The sequence below is a fragment of the Bos indicus x Bos taurus genome, chromosome 29 (assembly GCF_003369695.1).
Source record: "Bos indicus x Bos taurus breed Angus x Brahman F1 hybrid chromosome 29, Bos_hybrid_MaternalHap_v2.0, whole genome shotgun sequence".
Lineage (NCBI taxonomy): Eukaryota > Metazoa > Chordata > Mammalia > Artiodactyla > Bovidae > Bos > Bos indicus x Bos taurus.
This window is the reverse complement of record NC_040104.1, coordinates 31083675-31101831: the sequence shown is the minus strand read 5'-3', so window position 1 is coordinate 31101831 and position 18157 is coordinate 31083675. Positions and strand designations below refer to the sequence as shown.

General features: G+C 35.9%; 1 protein-coding gene across 3 annotated transcripts in view; it reads right to left on the bottom strand.

Moving 5' to 3' along the window:
* The window catches only part of LUZP2 (leucine zipper protein 2), a 517912-nt gene that overhangs the window by 16901 nt on the left and 482854 nt on the right, over nt 1-18157 (bottom strand). For 2 of the 3 annotated variants that reach the window (XM_027532163.1, XM_027532165.1), the window contains exon 10: nt 5359-5454. The exons of the other annotated variant lie outside the window; for it this stretch is intronic. In XM_027532163.1, the coding sequence (XP_027387964.1) occupies nt 5359-5454 (96 nt within the window). The remainder of the gene's footprint in view (nt 1-5358; nt 5455-18157) is intronic. 3 annotated transcript variants of the gene reach the window in all.

Here is an 18157-nt window from a genome sequence, read left to right as displayed (position 1 = left end):
TCTCTACTCAAGAAAAATAAAACATATGTCCACTTGAAGATGTTTATGTAAATGTTCATGGTATGATTAATTCATAATAGCCAAAAAAGTGGAAAAAATCCAAAAGTTATCAGCTGGTGAATGGATAAGGAAAATGTGATAAAACCATACAATGGATTCTTTTCAGAATAAAAAAGAGCAAACTACTGAAATATACTATAATATAGATGAACCTCAAAGTCATTATGCTACATGAAAAAGGGAATGCAAAAGGCCACATGCTGTATGATCAATCTATGAAATCTATGGAAAAGGCAAACCTATAACCAGTAGAAACTAGGTTAGTGGTTGTCTTTATAGAGATTAACTTTAAAAACGGGCATGTGGGATGTTACTAGGAAGATAGAAACGTTCTAAAACTGGCCTGTGGTAATGGTTGCAAAACTTGGTAAATTAAATAAATGCATAACTGAAATATACACTTAAAATCTGTGGTTTTTACAGAATGCAAATTGTTTTTAAAAACTGTCATATTTTTCACAAGCAGTTAGCCCCACTGTGCTAATTTTTGTTCATTCTAGTTATTAAGACAGCACAAATCTCTCCTGTAAAGGAGCAAATGGACAAAAATTAACTTAAAATTTCTCCTATAGTAGTTCATTTTATTTGAGAATAAAACTATAATTGTTCCAGTCAACCAAGATGAAAATAGAGACTCATATTAGACTTCATCCTTATTCTTGTATCTTTGCTTGAACACACAATTCTGGGGATTTCTCATTCTGATATTCTGTTTATTTCCTGCTTTCAATTATTTGTTATTGGCTTCATTCAGATCCCTATTTTATCTCCCCTTTTATTATTTTTTAAAAATTCCTCATTGGGTAGTTTCTAGATTTTTTTAATTTCATAGAGCAGAAAAACACATTAAATGGAAAATTTATTTCCATTTGTTTTCTAACTCTTAATTTTGTCAAGTAAGGCCACCAAAATTAAAATTTAACTCAACAACTACCATGTATTTTCTTTCTGTAGAAAACTAAGTAGCACTGATTAGTTTGTAATTAAAGTCTTTTATAAAAAAGCAGTGAAAATACTTCAAAATACACATGAAATATACAAAACATAAATGTGAAAAAATAATTGTATTAGGTTCTCCAGGGAAACAGAACTAACAGAATATATACATAGGTATATGAGTTTTTTTTTTTTTTAATAGGAATTGACTCATGCTGTTATGGAAGATGAGACATGCCATGATATGCACTCTCTAAGCTGGTGAATCAGGAAAGCTGGTGGCATAAAATTCAGTCTAAGTCTGAAGGGCTGAGAACTGGGGTGAGTGGCCTGCTGGTATTAAGTCCCTGAGTTGGAAGGCTCCATGAATAGGAGCTGAAGAAGAAATATGGCCCAGCTCAAAGGGAAAAGAAATTATGTTTCCTCTATCTTTTTGTTCAATTTGGGCCTTCTAGAGATTAGATGCCTACCATGTTTTTGAGGGAAGATCTCTTAGTCTACTAATTCAAATGTTAATCTCTTCTGGAAATGCCCTATCAGACATACCCAGAATTAATATTTTACCAACTCTCTGGTCATCCCTGAGCTCAGTCATTTTGATGCATAATACTAGCTATCACGAGGCCACCTCTTATCAACCTGGCACATAGATGCACTTCTTTACTCATATTCAGTCTCCAAACAAAGACAATAAGAAGGTTATATTTTTGCCAAACACGTTAAAACTATCTTTCCTACAACAGAAAATGCAGCAATCCTTTTACCAGAAAAGGAGGTAAATTTCTTATTTTTCCTTTATGAAATTATGTTTTGATACCTTATTTGGGTATTCAATTAAAGCAATTCAAATTGAAGCTTGAATCTCCAGCTTGTTGGAATCAAGGTGAAGCTATTTTCATGTTGCTGTATTGAAATGGAAGGAATGCATTTCATGATATTTAACACAAATCAGAATATTTTGGGTGAATTTGGACAAGCTGAGTAAGGGTAGTTCTCATAGATCCAAAGGGCCCTTCACTTTTTCCTGTAAAGTGGAGAAAGCCATCAGAATTATTCTCTTACTATTGGGGAAAGCTGGAAAGGAACTATACAGCTTTCTATGATTAAGATTAATTATACTCTGAGTACTATAGCTTGGAGAGATGATGGCATACTAGCTCCCTCATGGAAAGCTTAGCTATGGACAAAATCGCACATCAATTTCCTGATCAGTTTCACAGCCCTGCTGCTCTTAGATTTGGTTGCAAAATAAACAGAGGGTTCTGGGATGTATCCCCTCTACCTACTATCAAAAGTGACATCATAGACTTTTCATGGCTACCATTACAGAGCCTCATTTAGGCATTGCTGTGAAACCCTTGTTACTAAACAACATACTAAAGGCATTATGTCTTGTTTAAACCAATCTTTTTCAAATTAAGGCTCACAGACCATCTCTTTCAGAATCCCTTGGATTGGAAAGTGGTGTCAGGTCCATGTTAAAAAAAAAAAAAAAAAGACAAGTTACCTTTAGTCCCGTTTACTTAGAATTTACTGAAGAATTTTTCACAGTCTTTATTTTTAAAAGCTCCTCAGATGATTTTAAGAATCATGTACATATGAGATACATTGTTAGTAAAACTAGCCTGCATATTAGAATTACCTGGTCATCAGTATTTTATAAAAATCCTCCATATGATACTACAGGGAGGATATGGCTAAGAACTACTGATCTAGAATTGGAAAAAAGATATTCACAATAGTCTCACTCACTCCTACTGCTTACACCTGGCTTATTTCACTCCCTTATGTTATTCACTTGGCCTTTAAATGTAACTGAGCCTGCAGACTATAAATATTGAGCACTCTCTGCACTGGCAAGTGTGGGTTCTTGGAAGCAGAGACTTCAAAGACTAAAATCTAAGGAACTGGGATCAGGTTAGAGAGAGAGCCATCATGCTGGTACAGGGGGAGGAAGCTTTTTGAAGCAACCCAGTTGGGACCTCCACCAAGGTAGTAGCTGCTTACGCCACTTACTGAAGGGAGAGGAGCTACTGGTGACAAGGAAGGGCAACAAAAATAGAGTGGAACAGACAACAACAACAAAGAATTTATACCTCTCTCTTGACAAGAAATGTACACCAAAATATTGCTTTGAGGAATCTTTGCAAAACACATAGAACTTTTCAAGGTTTGCCTTAAATGGGAATATTTTGTTTGTTAAGTTTGATCAAGTCCTGGTTCTTCTGTTATTTCAGATGTTTTGGCCACTTTAATACATGAACAATTTGCTCAAGGCACAGGTATACCAGTACAAGTGCAGGAAAAAAAAAAAGCAATGGAATCCCTCCTAATCCAAGGGCTCAGAGCAGGACATTTAGGGATCAAGCCTGAGCATTACCCTGAAGGGTGCAGGCCAGAAGCTTCCAAAATTCTAATTTGTTTCAAAGTGTTTTTTTTTTTTTTCAATTGATATTATCATTGGCATGTAACATTGTATTAGTTTTAGGTATGCAACATAATGATTTGATACATGTATATACTGCAAAATGATTTTTAGGTAGTTTTAGGAAACTGTATCAAGAATAGCCTTAAAATTAACCCAATGGTCTTATCTCTTAACTGGACATAAACATGTGAAAATCTTAACTATATCCCTGTGTGCTAAGTCGCTTCAGTTGTGTCTGACTCTTTGTGACCTTATGGACAGTAGCCTTTCAGGCTCCTCTGTCCATGGGATTCTTTAGGCAAAAATACTGGAGTGGGTTGCCACGCCCTCCTCCAGGGGATCTTCCCGACCCAGGGATCAAATCCGTGTCACTTATTTCTCCTGCATTGGCAGGCAGATTCTTTACCACTAATGCCACCTGAGAAGTCCATATCCCTAATTCAAACCAAACTCCTTAGCTTGGGAACCCAGTGCCCCTCCTACTTAAGTCCCAAATTATCTTAGCCACACATCCCACCATTTTCTGTTCGATACTCTCTACTCATATTCTGATGTTTTCTTGTCTCTGATATTGACTCACACTATCAAAACCCTATCTGTTCTGCAAACTATAGCAAAAATAGTCCTTCCTTCCCCAAACCTTCTTGACTTCTTCTTCCCTTGGAAGTAAACTGCAGAATTTCTACTTCTCATTAATCTTATATTCTAAATTTTTGGTTTTGAACATGTTTCAACATAAGATGTGAAAGCGAAATTGCTGAGAAATTAGTATTTCTAAATTTACTTTGGCAGTCGATAGAGGAAAAAGAGATTGACTTGGTTAACTTGTTTCTATTCTGCCTTATTTCCTTTGCTATCACCTGATTTCTTTTTCCATGATGAATAGTTTTAGCAGACACTTTCCATTTTGTCAACTAGATTAAAGGCTATCTTTGAATATATTAAATACAACTGACATTTGCCATTTTTCAAGCCCAGATATGACAGATCGGTAATTGTGCCAAAGTTCCAGAGTTAAAATTTCATTACACTTTTTAGAGTAAAAGCACAGAGTACAAATTCCTCATTTCCTGTTATCATTTGAAGGGTAAAAATTTCCCTTCCTCTATTGTAATATCTCTGTAATTCAAGGTTTATTTGCTTTATGGGGAGAATACTATTGAATCACATTCTTTGTTTGGAGTTGTGTTTGCTTTTAATATTTTAACAGCTTCCTGTCAAGTGACTCTGGGAATGACCACCTTATCTCTCTGGCAATTCAAGTTTATGAAAGTGAAAGTCACTCAGTCGTGTCCCACTCTTTACGACCCCATGGACTGTCCATGGAATTCTCTAGGCCAGAATACTGGAGTGGGTAGCCAATCTCTTTTCCAGGGCATCTTCATATTCCTAATTGTCTTACAATTGTCTTGCAATTACACCTATTAGAATAACCACATGATTGATATCTAAAGAACATCTGCATTATCAAATGAAAAGTACAATGTTTAGAGAGCAGAAGTGAAAGAAAAGTGTTAGCTGCTTAGTCATGTCCGACTCTTTGTGACCCCATGACTGTAGCCCACCCAGCTCCTCTGTCCATGGAATTCTACAGGCAGAAATACTGGGATGGGTAACCACTCCCTTCTCTGGAGATCTTCCCAGCCCAGGAATCGAACCTGGGCCTCCTGCATTGCAGGCAGATTCTTTTTTTTTTTTTTTTTTTTTTAATTTTTATTTTATTTTTAAACTTTACATAATTGTATTAGTTTTGCCAAATATCAAAATGAATTCACCACAGATTCTTTACCATCTTAGCTACCAGGGAAGCCCTTAGATAGTAGATATTGCATATAAATAGACAGCTTCATGGTGGCATAAACTAGGATTTTAAAAATGCTTATGTCCATGTTTTCATGTTGAATGTTGTTAAAAACATATAAAATTAATCTTACAATTTGAGTGTCGCACTCAGGGGTACTGAGTAGAACCTCTTCCTTTGTAGTCTCAATTTGTGGGGTTTCATTGACTTCAGTAGTGATTTCTTGAGGCTGGAGAGAAAGAGAACATTAAGAGGGAAGTAGTTTCATCAAAGAATTCCTAATACATTTGTAAAACATGCTATAATGGCAACCACACTGAATGAAAATGTGTATATATCAGAGACCTTAACTGTACCTTAAATACTAACTATGAAATTGAATGAAATAATTTCTATTCAATTTTGTAGGAGTGCTGTCCAGTAAGACTACTTTCCTACTGCAAATATTTATTTCTTGCATAATAAACTTTTAAGGATTCTGGTTCTTCAAAAAAAAAAAAACCAGGAATCCTATCTTTCCTCTTTATTTTAACCTCATATCTATCTGGGAAATAATTAGTACACATCCTATTTTCTTAATAGTAAATATGATATTTTCTAATATCTCACTGTAAGTTACAAAAAGAATTATGTTGACTCCAATGCTTCACCTACCAATCAAATACTGTTTTATACCTCAAGAAACCCTACATATTACTCTAAATGTCTTTGTGCTACTTTCTACACAGAAATGCACATGATCCAAATTGGGTCATCGAAACCTTCATTTTTGGAAGTAAATACTGACTAGATTAAAAAGAGGTTATAAATAGATAAAAATTAATATAAAATATATTAATTTAAAATTTATTTTAAATATTTATTTTAATCTATTTATTTTTAATAGATTTAATAAATCTATATATTAAATAGATTTAATAAATCAATTTATTAAATAAATCTATTAAATAGATTTAATAAACCTATTTATTAAAATCTATTTAAATTTAATTGATTTATTTATATCTATAGATATAAATTAATATAAAATATATTAATTAAAAAATTTAATTTATTAATTTAAATATATTTAAAAATTAATATAAATATATTAATTTCAGTAAATTCACTTGTCCAAGTTGTTTCTACAGTGAGACACTTCTTATGGTTCACATTCCCAGTCTTCTGAAGCAGCCTCTGTTTCTGTCCAGCCTCAACTTTGTTACTTCTGCCTTCTCCCAGATAGTATGAGCTCCTGATGGTCTACCATTAAAATCTCCTTCATTTAACTTGGTAAGGGTCAATATTTATTGCTTGTAAACACAGATGTTAATGATACTGGGAGTCAAATCAACAAAATAAAACTGTCAGAACAACATAAGAGCTGAGATAGAAACCATTTGCTACAGAAACCAACAGGAAGGAAAACTAACCCAGCTAGGTAAGCTGTAAAAAATAACAGGTTCACCAATGATGGAGATTACATTTAAGAGTAAGTATTGAATATCTTCCTTAAAATATAAATATGCCCATATTGAAAAATGCTAATGTTCGTTAATTATATTTTCTTATGCAAATATTGTACATTTATGAAAGTGCTTCCAGACTTTGGTGGTGAGGTTTAGGTAAGAAATATGAGCAGAATAAAAGCTTTTGTCTATCTACCTATCTACTTTTGTAGGCCTTGGCTAACTTGGACAAGATCTAAAAGGGGCTTCATTTACTATTAAGTTCACAAAGAGCAGGAGGGAAGAACGACAGTGCCGTTTTCCTCCTCCGCAAGTTTGCCAGAGTCTACCCTTGTGCTCCTATACTTCACAACTGGGTTGGCTGGTTTGTCAACTTCTGCATCTGTTTACAAGAGTTATTTTAACTTGCTTCAGGAAAGAAAATTACATAAATTAATTTCTTTTAACGACTGGAGGAAATTATACATCACTTCATCAATGTGAGCAATAAAGCATGAAAAATTAAATTACTTTAAATACAAAAACATAATATTTGTTTTTAGAACTAGTTGCATTAAACATAATACATGCAATCCTTAATGTAGGCATTTGCTATCAGTGAAATAGCTCTTTCTAAAAGAAAGAAGCCTTATTGAATCTGATGAATTAACAAAGAATGGGAACTGGCTTTGGGGAATTACAGTGTATTTTGGCGTTGAAAAACATGTGAATTCTGTTCTGGATTAGCACATAAATAAAGCAGGGTCTTAGACACTACATATGACTTTGGAGGGCCTGTTTTCTACTGCCATACTAAATTAGGTCAATAACACCTAAATTGCAATATTTTTGTTGCTGTTATTTGTTGTTTAGGATAGTTTTAGCTTCACAAAAAATTGATAAGTATAGGGACTGTCCATAAAGCCCCAGTTCTCACACATGCATAGACTCTCCCATTATCAACATCATTCACCAGAGTGGTACAAATGTTACCAAGGGTGAATGTACATTAACACATCATAATCAGTGAATGTCCATGGTGTATATTAATATCTGGATTCACTAGTAGATGAAATTCTATAGGTTTGGACAAATGTGTAGTAACATATATCCATCATTATGCTATCATACATAGTATTTTCACTGCTCTAAAAATCCTCTGTGTTCTGCCTATTCATCCCTACCCTCCTCACCCTTGGCAACCTTTAGTCTTTTAATTTTTTCCATAGTTTTTCCTTTTCTAGAATATTCATAGTTGGAATCCTACAGAATAAAGCCACTTCAGATAGGATTTTTTCATTTTGTAATATATATTTAAGGTCTCTCAATGTCTTTCTATGGCTTGGTGGCTCATATCTCTTTAGTGGTGATAAATATTTCATTTTCTCCATGTACTATCATCCAGTAATAGATGGATTCACTGGTGAATTCTATCCAACAATTAAAATAGTTAATTTATAGCAATTCTTTTCAAGAAATTCCTCTCAATTTCTTCCAAGAAATAGAAGAGGTGAGAACACTTCTAAATTCACTTTATGAGTCTAGTATTACACTAATACTAAAACCAGATAAGGATACCATGAGAAAATAAAATTATAGGCCAATATTCTTGATGAGGGATTCCCTGTTGGCTCATTGGTAAAGAATTTGCCTGCCAATATCAGAGTCATGGCTTTATCTTCTGGGTAGGAAATGGCAACCAGTTCCAGCATTCTTGTCTGACAAATTCCATGAATGGAGGAGCCTGGCAGGCTACAGTCCATGGGGTTACAAAAGAGTTAGACATGACTTAGTGACTAAACAAGAAAAATAACTCTTGATGAATATGGTTTCAAAAATTCTCAACAAATTTTAGCAAATCATATTCAACAATACACTTAAGCAAAACAAAACCGTCTAATTAAAAGATGGGCTAAAGATTTGAATAGGCTTTTCCCCAAAGAAGTCAAACAGGTGGCCAACAGGTTCATGAAAAGATGCTCAAAATCACTAATTATCAGGAAAATGCAAATCAAAACCACAATGAAATAGCACCTCACATCTGTTAGATGGATATTATCAAAAAGATAGGAAATAACAAGTGTTGGTGAAGACATAGGAAAAGGGAACCTTGTGCACTCTTGGTGGGAATGTAAAATGGTATAGTCACTATGGAAAACAATGGTTATTTCTAACAAATTTTAAAATAGGACTGAAATATAATACAGCAATTCCACTTAAATGCATCCCCATCAACCTAAGAAGAGTACATCATTTGGACACACTTATAAAGAATATATGATATATATGTATATAGACTATGGAATATTATTCAGCCATTAAAATAATGAGAATTTGCCATTTGGGATAATGTTAATGGAACTTGAGGGTATTATGTTGAGTGGAATAAGGAGACAGAGAAAGACAAATTCTGCATGATCTCACTTAAAAAAATGAAAAAAAAAAAATAAGCTCATAAACAAGCATGAAGGTTTACTGTATAGCACAGGGAACTATAGTCAATATATTATAATCTATAATGGAAAATAATTTCAAAAGTAATATATGTTTATATGTATAACTTGTACTTGCCATGTATTTTAAACACTGTAACTCAACTACACTTCAATAAATAAATATATATATATACACACATATATAATTAAAAAAAAAAAAGAATATAAGCTCACAGTTACAGAAAATAGATTGGTGTTTGCCAGAAGTAGGGTTTGGGGAATAGAGAGTGAATTGGATGGAGGAGGACATATCTCCCTTATAAAGAGGATCATAATATGAATGAAGTGATTGAAATAATCTTTTTTGTTGACAATTTAATTCCCAGGAGTCCTGACCAATAAACAAGATCAGGAACATATTAAAGGCAAGGACAATGCCTTTTTCAGCTCTGTAACATCTCACATCAAGACAGTCTAAAGGAAGTTGTTTGATGAACAGAAACATCATGGAACTCTTCAGATGAGGTCATATCTGAACTCTGTGATGCTCCATCTTTTGAGTAAAGAAACTAACGTCCTCCGAGTCACCAAAGTAAAACAGGTAGAGCTAGAGATTTAACCCAACCTATCAGATGCCAATTTTATGTTCATTCAACTCCGTTTTAATACTTCTCTACTAGGTGTGATAGTGGTTGACAGGATGTGTCAGCCACTTACTTAAATACTATATAAGCCCCCATTTCACCCTCAAATCATATAATTTTCTGCAGGGGTCTAGTTTCTGTATTATGAGACACTGGTAAAAAGAAAGAGGATATCTACAGAGTATTCTTGACCTTAGTTAGGGTCTAGTGTTCTAAACTATGTTTTTGGACTCTGTGGGAGAGGGATAACAGTCTGTCTTTATAGAGTCCTTGCCATATTTTAGAAAAAGCTATGTGTATTACATCTCTGTAACGAACTATGTTACCTTTTAAGAATAAAGAAACTACAATTCGAAGGTTAAGAGACTTGCCCAAATTCAACAAGCCAGTAAATGATAGACTTCATTCAAATATTCAATTTTTAATCATACTGAATCCTAATAAATGGCCACTTTAAAAATTAATTAGGAAAAGTTGATATTTTAACTCAATAAGCTTTAGTTTTTTAAGCCAACATTTCTTATAAAATGCTTTCCAAATATAGCATCTCTATACTAATGAAAAACATTAGAAAAACCATGTTTACAATACAACAGTTAATCTCCAGAGATTAAATGGTTTGTAATTACTAAACTTTAATTCATCTGAGACTTTCCTGTTAAAATTTTAAATGCATTTCCTTTCATCTCATTTTATTGGAAATACAAAGAAGCTAAAGTTTACTGTCTAGCAGTATTTCTTTAGAAACACAGAATGCCCAAATAACCTTCAACTTCTCAATCTAACCTCATTTTCATAACTTTCTAAAAAGAACCTTTAAAACAAAGTTTTTTAAACTAATGTCCACTGGTATTAAATTATAAGTATTATTTTCTGTAGACAGTCCACTGCTTATATAAAATTAAGAATTCTGCAAAATCCCAAATGATTAAGGACAACTGATTTAAAGTATTTACATCCCTTCACAAATAAGCATCTTTGCCACAACCATTAAACATACTCTCTTCCTTTTTAAGTTGTAAAATGTATGTCATTCATTTACTCAAAAACTACTTTTGACCATGATGTGGCCAGAATATGGCAGACGAACATCCAGTCCGATGGAAGAACTGCATGTAAAATAAGTACTTCCAGGAAACTTTAATTAAATACAATTTGGATAATGATTATGAGTTAAGATTTTAGATTACTTTGAGGGAACAGCACACAGTAGGGTGAGCTGACCCATCTGGAGGGTCAGATAAGTTTTCCTGAAGAAGTGGTATTATAAACGAGAACTGAAGGATGAGCAGTGCCTGCCTCCCCAGGTGAAGAGGCCAGGGAAAGGATCGGAAGAGGCATGGGACTGAGGAAGGAGGACACTGAGGATCCCAAAGAAAGCAGTTGTACCTGGGGAAAGGTGAAAGCAGTGAGGCATCCATTAGAGTGCAAGGCGCAGATGTCTCAGGGTCTGCCTAATTCTACCTTCCAACCTAGATGCTCAGCTCTGCTTTCAAAGTCATCCACATTACATACAGTTACCTCTTTGTTCCCCACCTCTTTTCCTCGCAGATTCCCTACATTCCCCTATGTTGCATCCTCCAAAATGCTGACAGGGCAACTGTAATAAAAGCGAAGCTGAAACAGATATGTTCAGGTTAAGTGAAAATTCCTGGGTCTGGAAACAGAAGTGCCTATAAAACCCACTCTTTAACCTCTTTCTTTGGTTGCCCAGTTTCTCTCTCCCTCTCCTCTCTGAGTATGTTTCGCTACATTTCTTGTCTTTCTATTCCTTCTCACAAGTGAATGTGAGAAACACACACATGTGCGTTCACAGAAAGTGTTTTCATGTCTTCCATTATTCATAATAGTTCCTCTCCTGGCTCTGTCTCTCTGCCATGGTTATTTCTTCTACTTTCCCCTAAATTGTTTTCCTTATACATTCCCACTTATTTTTGAAAATATAATTTTAATATAATCTGCACTACAGAATATTCCTGAAATCTGTCCTGTCTGTGCTTTTGTGGTATTATTCACAAAAATCCACAATCCAATCTAAGCATAAAAACACACCAGACAGATCCTCAGAGAGACAGTCTATAAAATATCTGATCACTGGTCCCAAAAGTGTCAAGATCATGGAAATATAAGGAATGAAACACTGTCAGACAAGAGGAGACTGAGACATGATGAGACAATGCAATGAGGTTCCCTGAAATGGATCCTGAAACAGGAAAAAAAAAAAAAACAAACCCACCAAAAACAACAAGTAGAAAACCTGGTGAAACCCCAGTTAGGTCTGTGGTTTGGTAATGGTATTATACGATTGCCAATTTCTTAGTTTTGACAACTATGTCATGGCTATATAAGATGTTAACATTAAAGGATGTACAGGAAATATAGGAACTCTGTACTATCTTAATGTTTTTCTAAGTCTAAAGTCAATTCAAAAGAAAAAATATTTAATGAGGATAATAAGTCTTTCTTTTAGAGACTTGTGAGTATCAAATAAGTTCATATGGGTATAGCAGAACTCAATAAAAATGCCAGCTACTATTAGTATAATTACTACTAACATTAATTGCTAAAATTGTCATGACAAATATACATTAATTTAATAAAATAACTAACGTATTATTACACATGGTTATTGTTAGGTGACCTTATGTCTTTCAACACATTAAGTATGGCAACATTTTGGCTACCGTACCTATGATCAAAATATGAGTTTATCTCGAAGCACAAGCAAATGGCAAAAAGTGACAAAAAAATAAAAGTAGGAAATCAGGCAGTCTTAAGTGAATTTTTTTCACATATTTTAATGTTGAAAATTAAAATATTTTAGCTATTTTGTGCCAATGAAATATTAAGCATACGGAGAAGCTAGAGGAGGTCTGTTTTTAACATCATGGAAAGTGAGAGTGTTCATTGCTCAGTCATGTCTGACTCTTTGCAACCCCATGGATTGTAGCCCATCAAGCTTCTCTGTCTAAGGGATTCTCCAGGCAAGAATACTGGAGTGGGTTGCCATTTCCTTCTAAAGAGGATCTTCCCAATCCAGGAATCGAACCTGGGTCTCCTGTATTGAAGGCAGATTCTTTACCAACTGAGCCACGAAGTAAAAGCTTAATGAGACTAAGGCCATGTTTCTGATTGTCTCAGTGCCATGCAATGCAGTTTGAGATTCTACTGGGCCATTGCTGGGGTTCAGCAGCATCAGTGAGGAGGAAGTGAGGACCAACAATTCAGGGAGAGAGCAACACCTTCCTAATTGTGAAGAGTGGCTCTAGACAAGCGTCCAGCATTTATAATGTCAAAAGGGTGTGACAATTTCAGGCATAGCTGGGCAACTGTGTGGGGAGGTTGGCAACTGCTGCTGCCAAGTCACTTCAGTCATGTCCAACTCTGTGCGACCCCACAGACAGCAGCCCACCAGGCTCCCACGTCCCTGGGATTCTCCAGCCAAGAACACTGGAGTGGGTTGCCATTTCCTTCTCCAGTGCATGAAAGTGAAAAGTGAAAGTGAAGTTGCTAAGTCTTGTCGGACTCTTGGCCACCCATGGACTGCAGCCTACCAGGCTCCTCCGTCCATGGGGTTTTCCAGGCAAGAGTACTGGAGTGGGGTGCCACTGCCTTCTGTGGAGGTTGGCAGGGATGGATTTCTGTCAGTCATGTGAAACAGCATTACTGGCAGCAGGTAGTGAAAGCACCATTATCATTACACTATCTTATTCAGTCACAGATTCAAGGAGATGTAGGGAGTAGGAGGATATTGCTTTTTGTCCATTGAGAGACCTGGGAAACATAACTTGGGATTTCTTAAGTGCTCAGCAAAGCAGGTTGGCATTCATGGAAGGACCCCAATTCCAGTATTAATGGGAAACTGAGTCCCTAATCTATGAAAGTAAGATGAATTCCAGTTTTAGAAATGGTCAATTTTGTAGAAATAGAGTAGGAAATTCTGCTCCTGTGTCTTTTTAAAAGCAACCAGCGAACATCCCTGTTATCTACATCCTTCGATACCAAGGTGCCACAGGTGATACGGAGGGTTCCCCAATACACGTCTTAACTGCATCGGGAGTGATTCTGGAATAGATTACAGCCTGGTAGTAAATTTAGCCTTAGAGAATGAGCAGTGGCAAAATTAAAGGCTCACAGGGATTCAATGAATTCACTAGCCCTATTCTGTATTTTGATCAAGGTCTGGACAATAAGATTTTTTATTTAAAAAAATAAAACTTTTGTTAAAAAAAAAAAACAAACTTTTTTGGTATGTCTCAGATAACTTAAATACAGCTGTTGTATCATCATCCATGAAAAGGACAGTCAGGCATTCATGGCTTTTATGTTTTATTTTAAAATAAAATTAGAATATTTTATAAACTATTGGAAACTAAATGGCCAGAACCTCCGGCTTACTTTTCCGTTGACACTACTGTAGCCTCAAATGGGATAATTAACACAAGTAGAAGAAAGTACTAAAGGTAAAGCTGTTCCTATCATGGATACTGAAATTCACAATGTACTCATGACTAATGATGAAATATGAAAAGCACATATGTCTAATATGAAAATTCATAGCCACTGCTGTCATGAAAATATGTTTACTCTCCATGATAGAATAATTTTATGGATATGAACAGCCTTAGAGACAGATATGATTGCTCATGGACACAATGTAATTTGGCTAATGTGGGATCATTCTCTTTGCAAAATTCCTCATTTATTAATTTATTCATTTGTTTGTTCATCCATCCAACATTTGCTGTTAGTCACAGTATATTGTAATGAGCAAGGCTTCCCTGATGGCTCAAGTGGTAAAGAGTCTGCCTACAAGGTAGGAGACACAGTAGACGCAGATTTGTTCCCTGGTTTGGGAAGATCCTCTGCAGGGGAAATGGCAACCTCCTCCAGGGTTCTTGCCTGGAAAATCCCATGGATAGAGGAGCCTCGCGGGCTACATTCCGTGGGGTCAGGAAGAGTCGGACACAACTGAGCACGCACGTGCACAATGTATTGTGATGAGCATTAGAGGAACTCTAATAATGAAGATGGAGAAGGCAATGGCACCCCACTCCAGTACTCTTGCCTGGAAAATCCCACAGACCGAGGAGCCTGGTAGGCTGCAGTCCATGGAGTCGCTAAGAGTCGGGCACGACTGAGCGACTTCACTTTCACTTTTTACTTTCATGCATTGGAGGAGGAAATGGCCACCCAGTCCAGTGTTCTTGCCTGGAGAATCCCAGGGACGGGGGAGCCTGGTGGGCTGCTGTCTATGGGGTCGCACAGAGTCGGACACGACTGACATGACTTAGCAGCAATAATGAAGATATGCCTCAGCCCCCACCCTCCAGCAGTCTGCCGCTCTGAATTAAACCATCAGCCATGATGTGACATTTAGTGGCATTATGGCAAATTTCCAAAAGCATCAATGATTTTTTTAATGGAAATATCAGCTCAGTTGATAATCTCTTGCCTACCATGAGAAGCTAACACTAACTGAGTACTTGTGAGTGTGCTGTACATCCATTATCATATATCCTATAATGGGTCAGTATCCAAAATCACTGGGTTGGCCAGAAAGTTTGTTTGGGTTTTTCCTGAAAGCTGTTACAGAAAAACTTGAATGAACTTTGATATAAAGAATTCAAACAACTCAACAGCAAGAAAACCCAACAATTCAATAAAAAATGTTCAAAGAGTCTAAACAGACATTTCTCTAAAGAAGACATACAGATGGTCAACAGGCAAATGAGAAGCTGTTCATCATAACTATAAGGGAAATAAAAATCAAAACCACAATAAGATATCAGCTCACAAGTATTAGAGAGGCTCTTATTCCAAAAAAAAGTTTAAAAACGCTAACTTGTAGAGATATATAGATATACACACCCCTAAAGTCATCACAGCATTATTTATTTACAATAACCAAGATGTGGTAACTACTTAACTTTGAGTGCTGAAGAATTAATGCTTTCAAATTGTGATGCTGGAGAAGACTCCTGAGAGTGCCTTGGATTGCCAGACCAAACCAGTCAATCCTAAACAATATCAACCCTGAATATTCATTGGAAGGACTGATGCTAAAGCCCCAATATTTTGGCCACCTGATGCGAAGAGCTGACTCCTTGGAAAAGACCCTGATGCTGGGAAAGATAGAAGGCAAAAGGAAAAGGGGCAGAAGAGGATGAGATGGTTAGATAGCATTATCGACTCAATGGACATGAATTTGAGCAAACTCTGGGAAATAGTGAAGGACAGGGAAGCCTGGCTAGCTGCAGTCCATAGAGTTGCAAAGAGTCGGAGATGACTTAGCAACTGAACAACAATAATACAGTGCAATTTTATTTGAACACAAAATAATAAAATCTTGCCATTGAAAACAACATGGACGGACCTTGAGGACAATACACTAAGTGAAATTAAGCCAGACGAAGACAAATACCAATTACCATATGATCTCTCATATTTGAAGTCCGCAAATCTTTTTAAAAAATGAAAACAAACACACTTACATATACAGAAAACAGATTGGTGATTGCCAGTGGAAGGGCATGGGGTGTGAAGATTGGAAGTTAATTGCATGGTAACAGATGGTAACTAGACTTATTGTGTTAATCATTTTGTAGTGTATACACTACATACAGGGCTTCCTAGGTAGCTCCAGTGGTAAAGGATCTGCCTGCCAATGAAGGCAACGTGAATTCCATCCCTGGGTCAGGACGATACCCTGGAGTAAGAAATGGCAACCCACTCCAGTATTCTTGCCTGGAAAATTCCATGGGCAGAGGAGACTGGTGGGCTACAGTCCAAGGGGTTGAAAAGAGCTGGACATGACTGAGCATGAGCAGGAGCAAACCTGAAACTAATATAATGTTATGCACTAATTTTGCCTCAATGAACTAAAAATAAACCCCCCAAAAATCTCAGTTGTCAATGACCCAGTTTTGAGACCTAAGATGGGTTACAAGCCTCCATGACCCTCAGTCTTCCTCTCTTATAACATCAGAATACTGTCAGCACCGCTTCACAATGTTTTTCTTGATTTTAACTGAGAAAACTTGTGTAAAGCCGTCAGCAGGAAGTCAGTCACCCAGAGTGCTCTATACATTTTGTGTTGTGATAACATAAGAAGCACTGCATATTTAAACATCTATTGTTTTTGTTAGCATATCTTTAAGATTCTAAGTAATGCACATTTTTGAGCAGGCAGTTTGTTGCACTAGACTTGGCATAAGAAACCTGGATTTTAGTTGAAGTTCCCTTTTTAAGTAAAATGGTTATAGTAAGATGCACGCTATTTATTGTGATGATCTAATAAAACACCTAGGCAATAGCCATAAAGAACTATGGAAATTAAAATTCTCACTATCATTATTACTATTGAACAACTGGAACCATAGTTGGAATCCATGCAATAGCCTTCGAAAGGGAAAAGTTAGCTCTTGGAGTATAATTGATGTGAATAACTTCCTGGTTACATACCTGCAGACACTCCAGAAATATTCTTACTTTCACAAAGAGATCAAAAACGGCCACAATATGCCAAAGGAAAGTCTAACACCAGCACTCTAGGGAACTCAAAAACACTGTCTATGATTTCTTGAAATCCTGAATATTGATGCATTTTATATAGAGATGAAAAGCAAGGATACTACTTCTAATTTTCTTTGAAACATTTAATTCACAATGCACTGAGGGTGGATCAAAATGATAAATAATTTTCTTGTCTTTTGCCAGTGCTGGCACAAAAATGTGTAATAACTTTCAGCAAATATCAAGATGTTATGTTTCCTGTTGCTTTTGTAAATTCTTTTGTGGGGATTCTTTTGATGAACGTTGAAATTATTTTCTCATTGTCAAACTCCACGTAGAACTGTGTGATGGACACTTCGGTAGAGAAGGACACAAAATAATATCTTATTAGCCCAAATAATCTTGAAAATTATAATACATAGCTTATCCTTACAACAACCTTTTGAAGAAAATGGTACTATTATTCCCATATCAGTAGGAGCGAATTGGTTTAAAAGTTGCGTCTGTTACACAGCTGAGGAGTGGCAGAGCAAAAATTCACATCCAGACAATTTGGCTTTAATATCTACTCTCTTAAACACTAGATACACTACATGCCAGGTTTTATGCTATAAATTTAGCCTTTTAGTTAATTAGGCTCATTGTTTTATATTGCTAGCTCTATTTCACAAAAAGAATAACCACAGTCTTTGCTTCAGTTTCCAACATTTTACAAATAACTGGCTAAATCCAGGATTTATAATTGGTCTGTTGAATTCCAAATTCTGTGCTCTCACACACATGATTCTTGGCACTGGGTATCTGGTGTTTAGTCACAGATGCCAGCACAGGTTTCCAGGACAGCAATGTTAAAGAGAGAAGCCTGCCAATTCAGGATACCCACCTAATGGAACTTGCTAATGCCTGAAAAG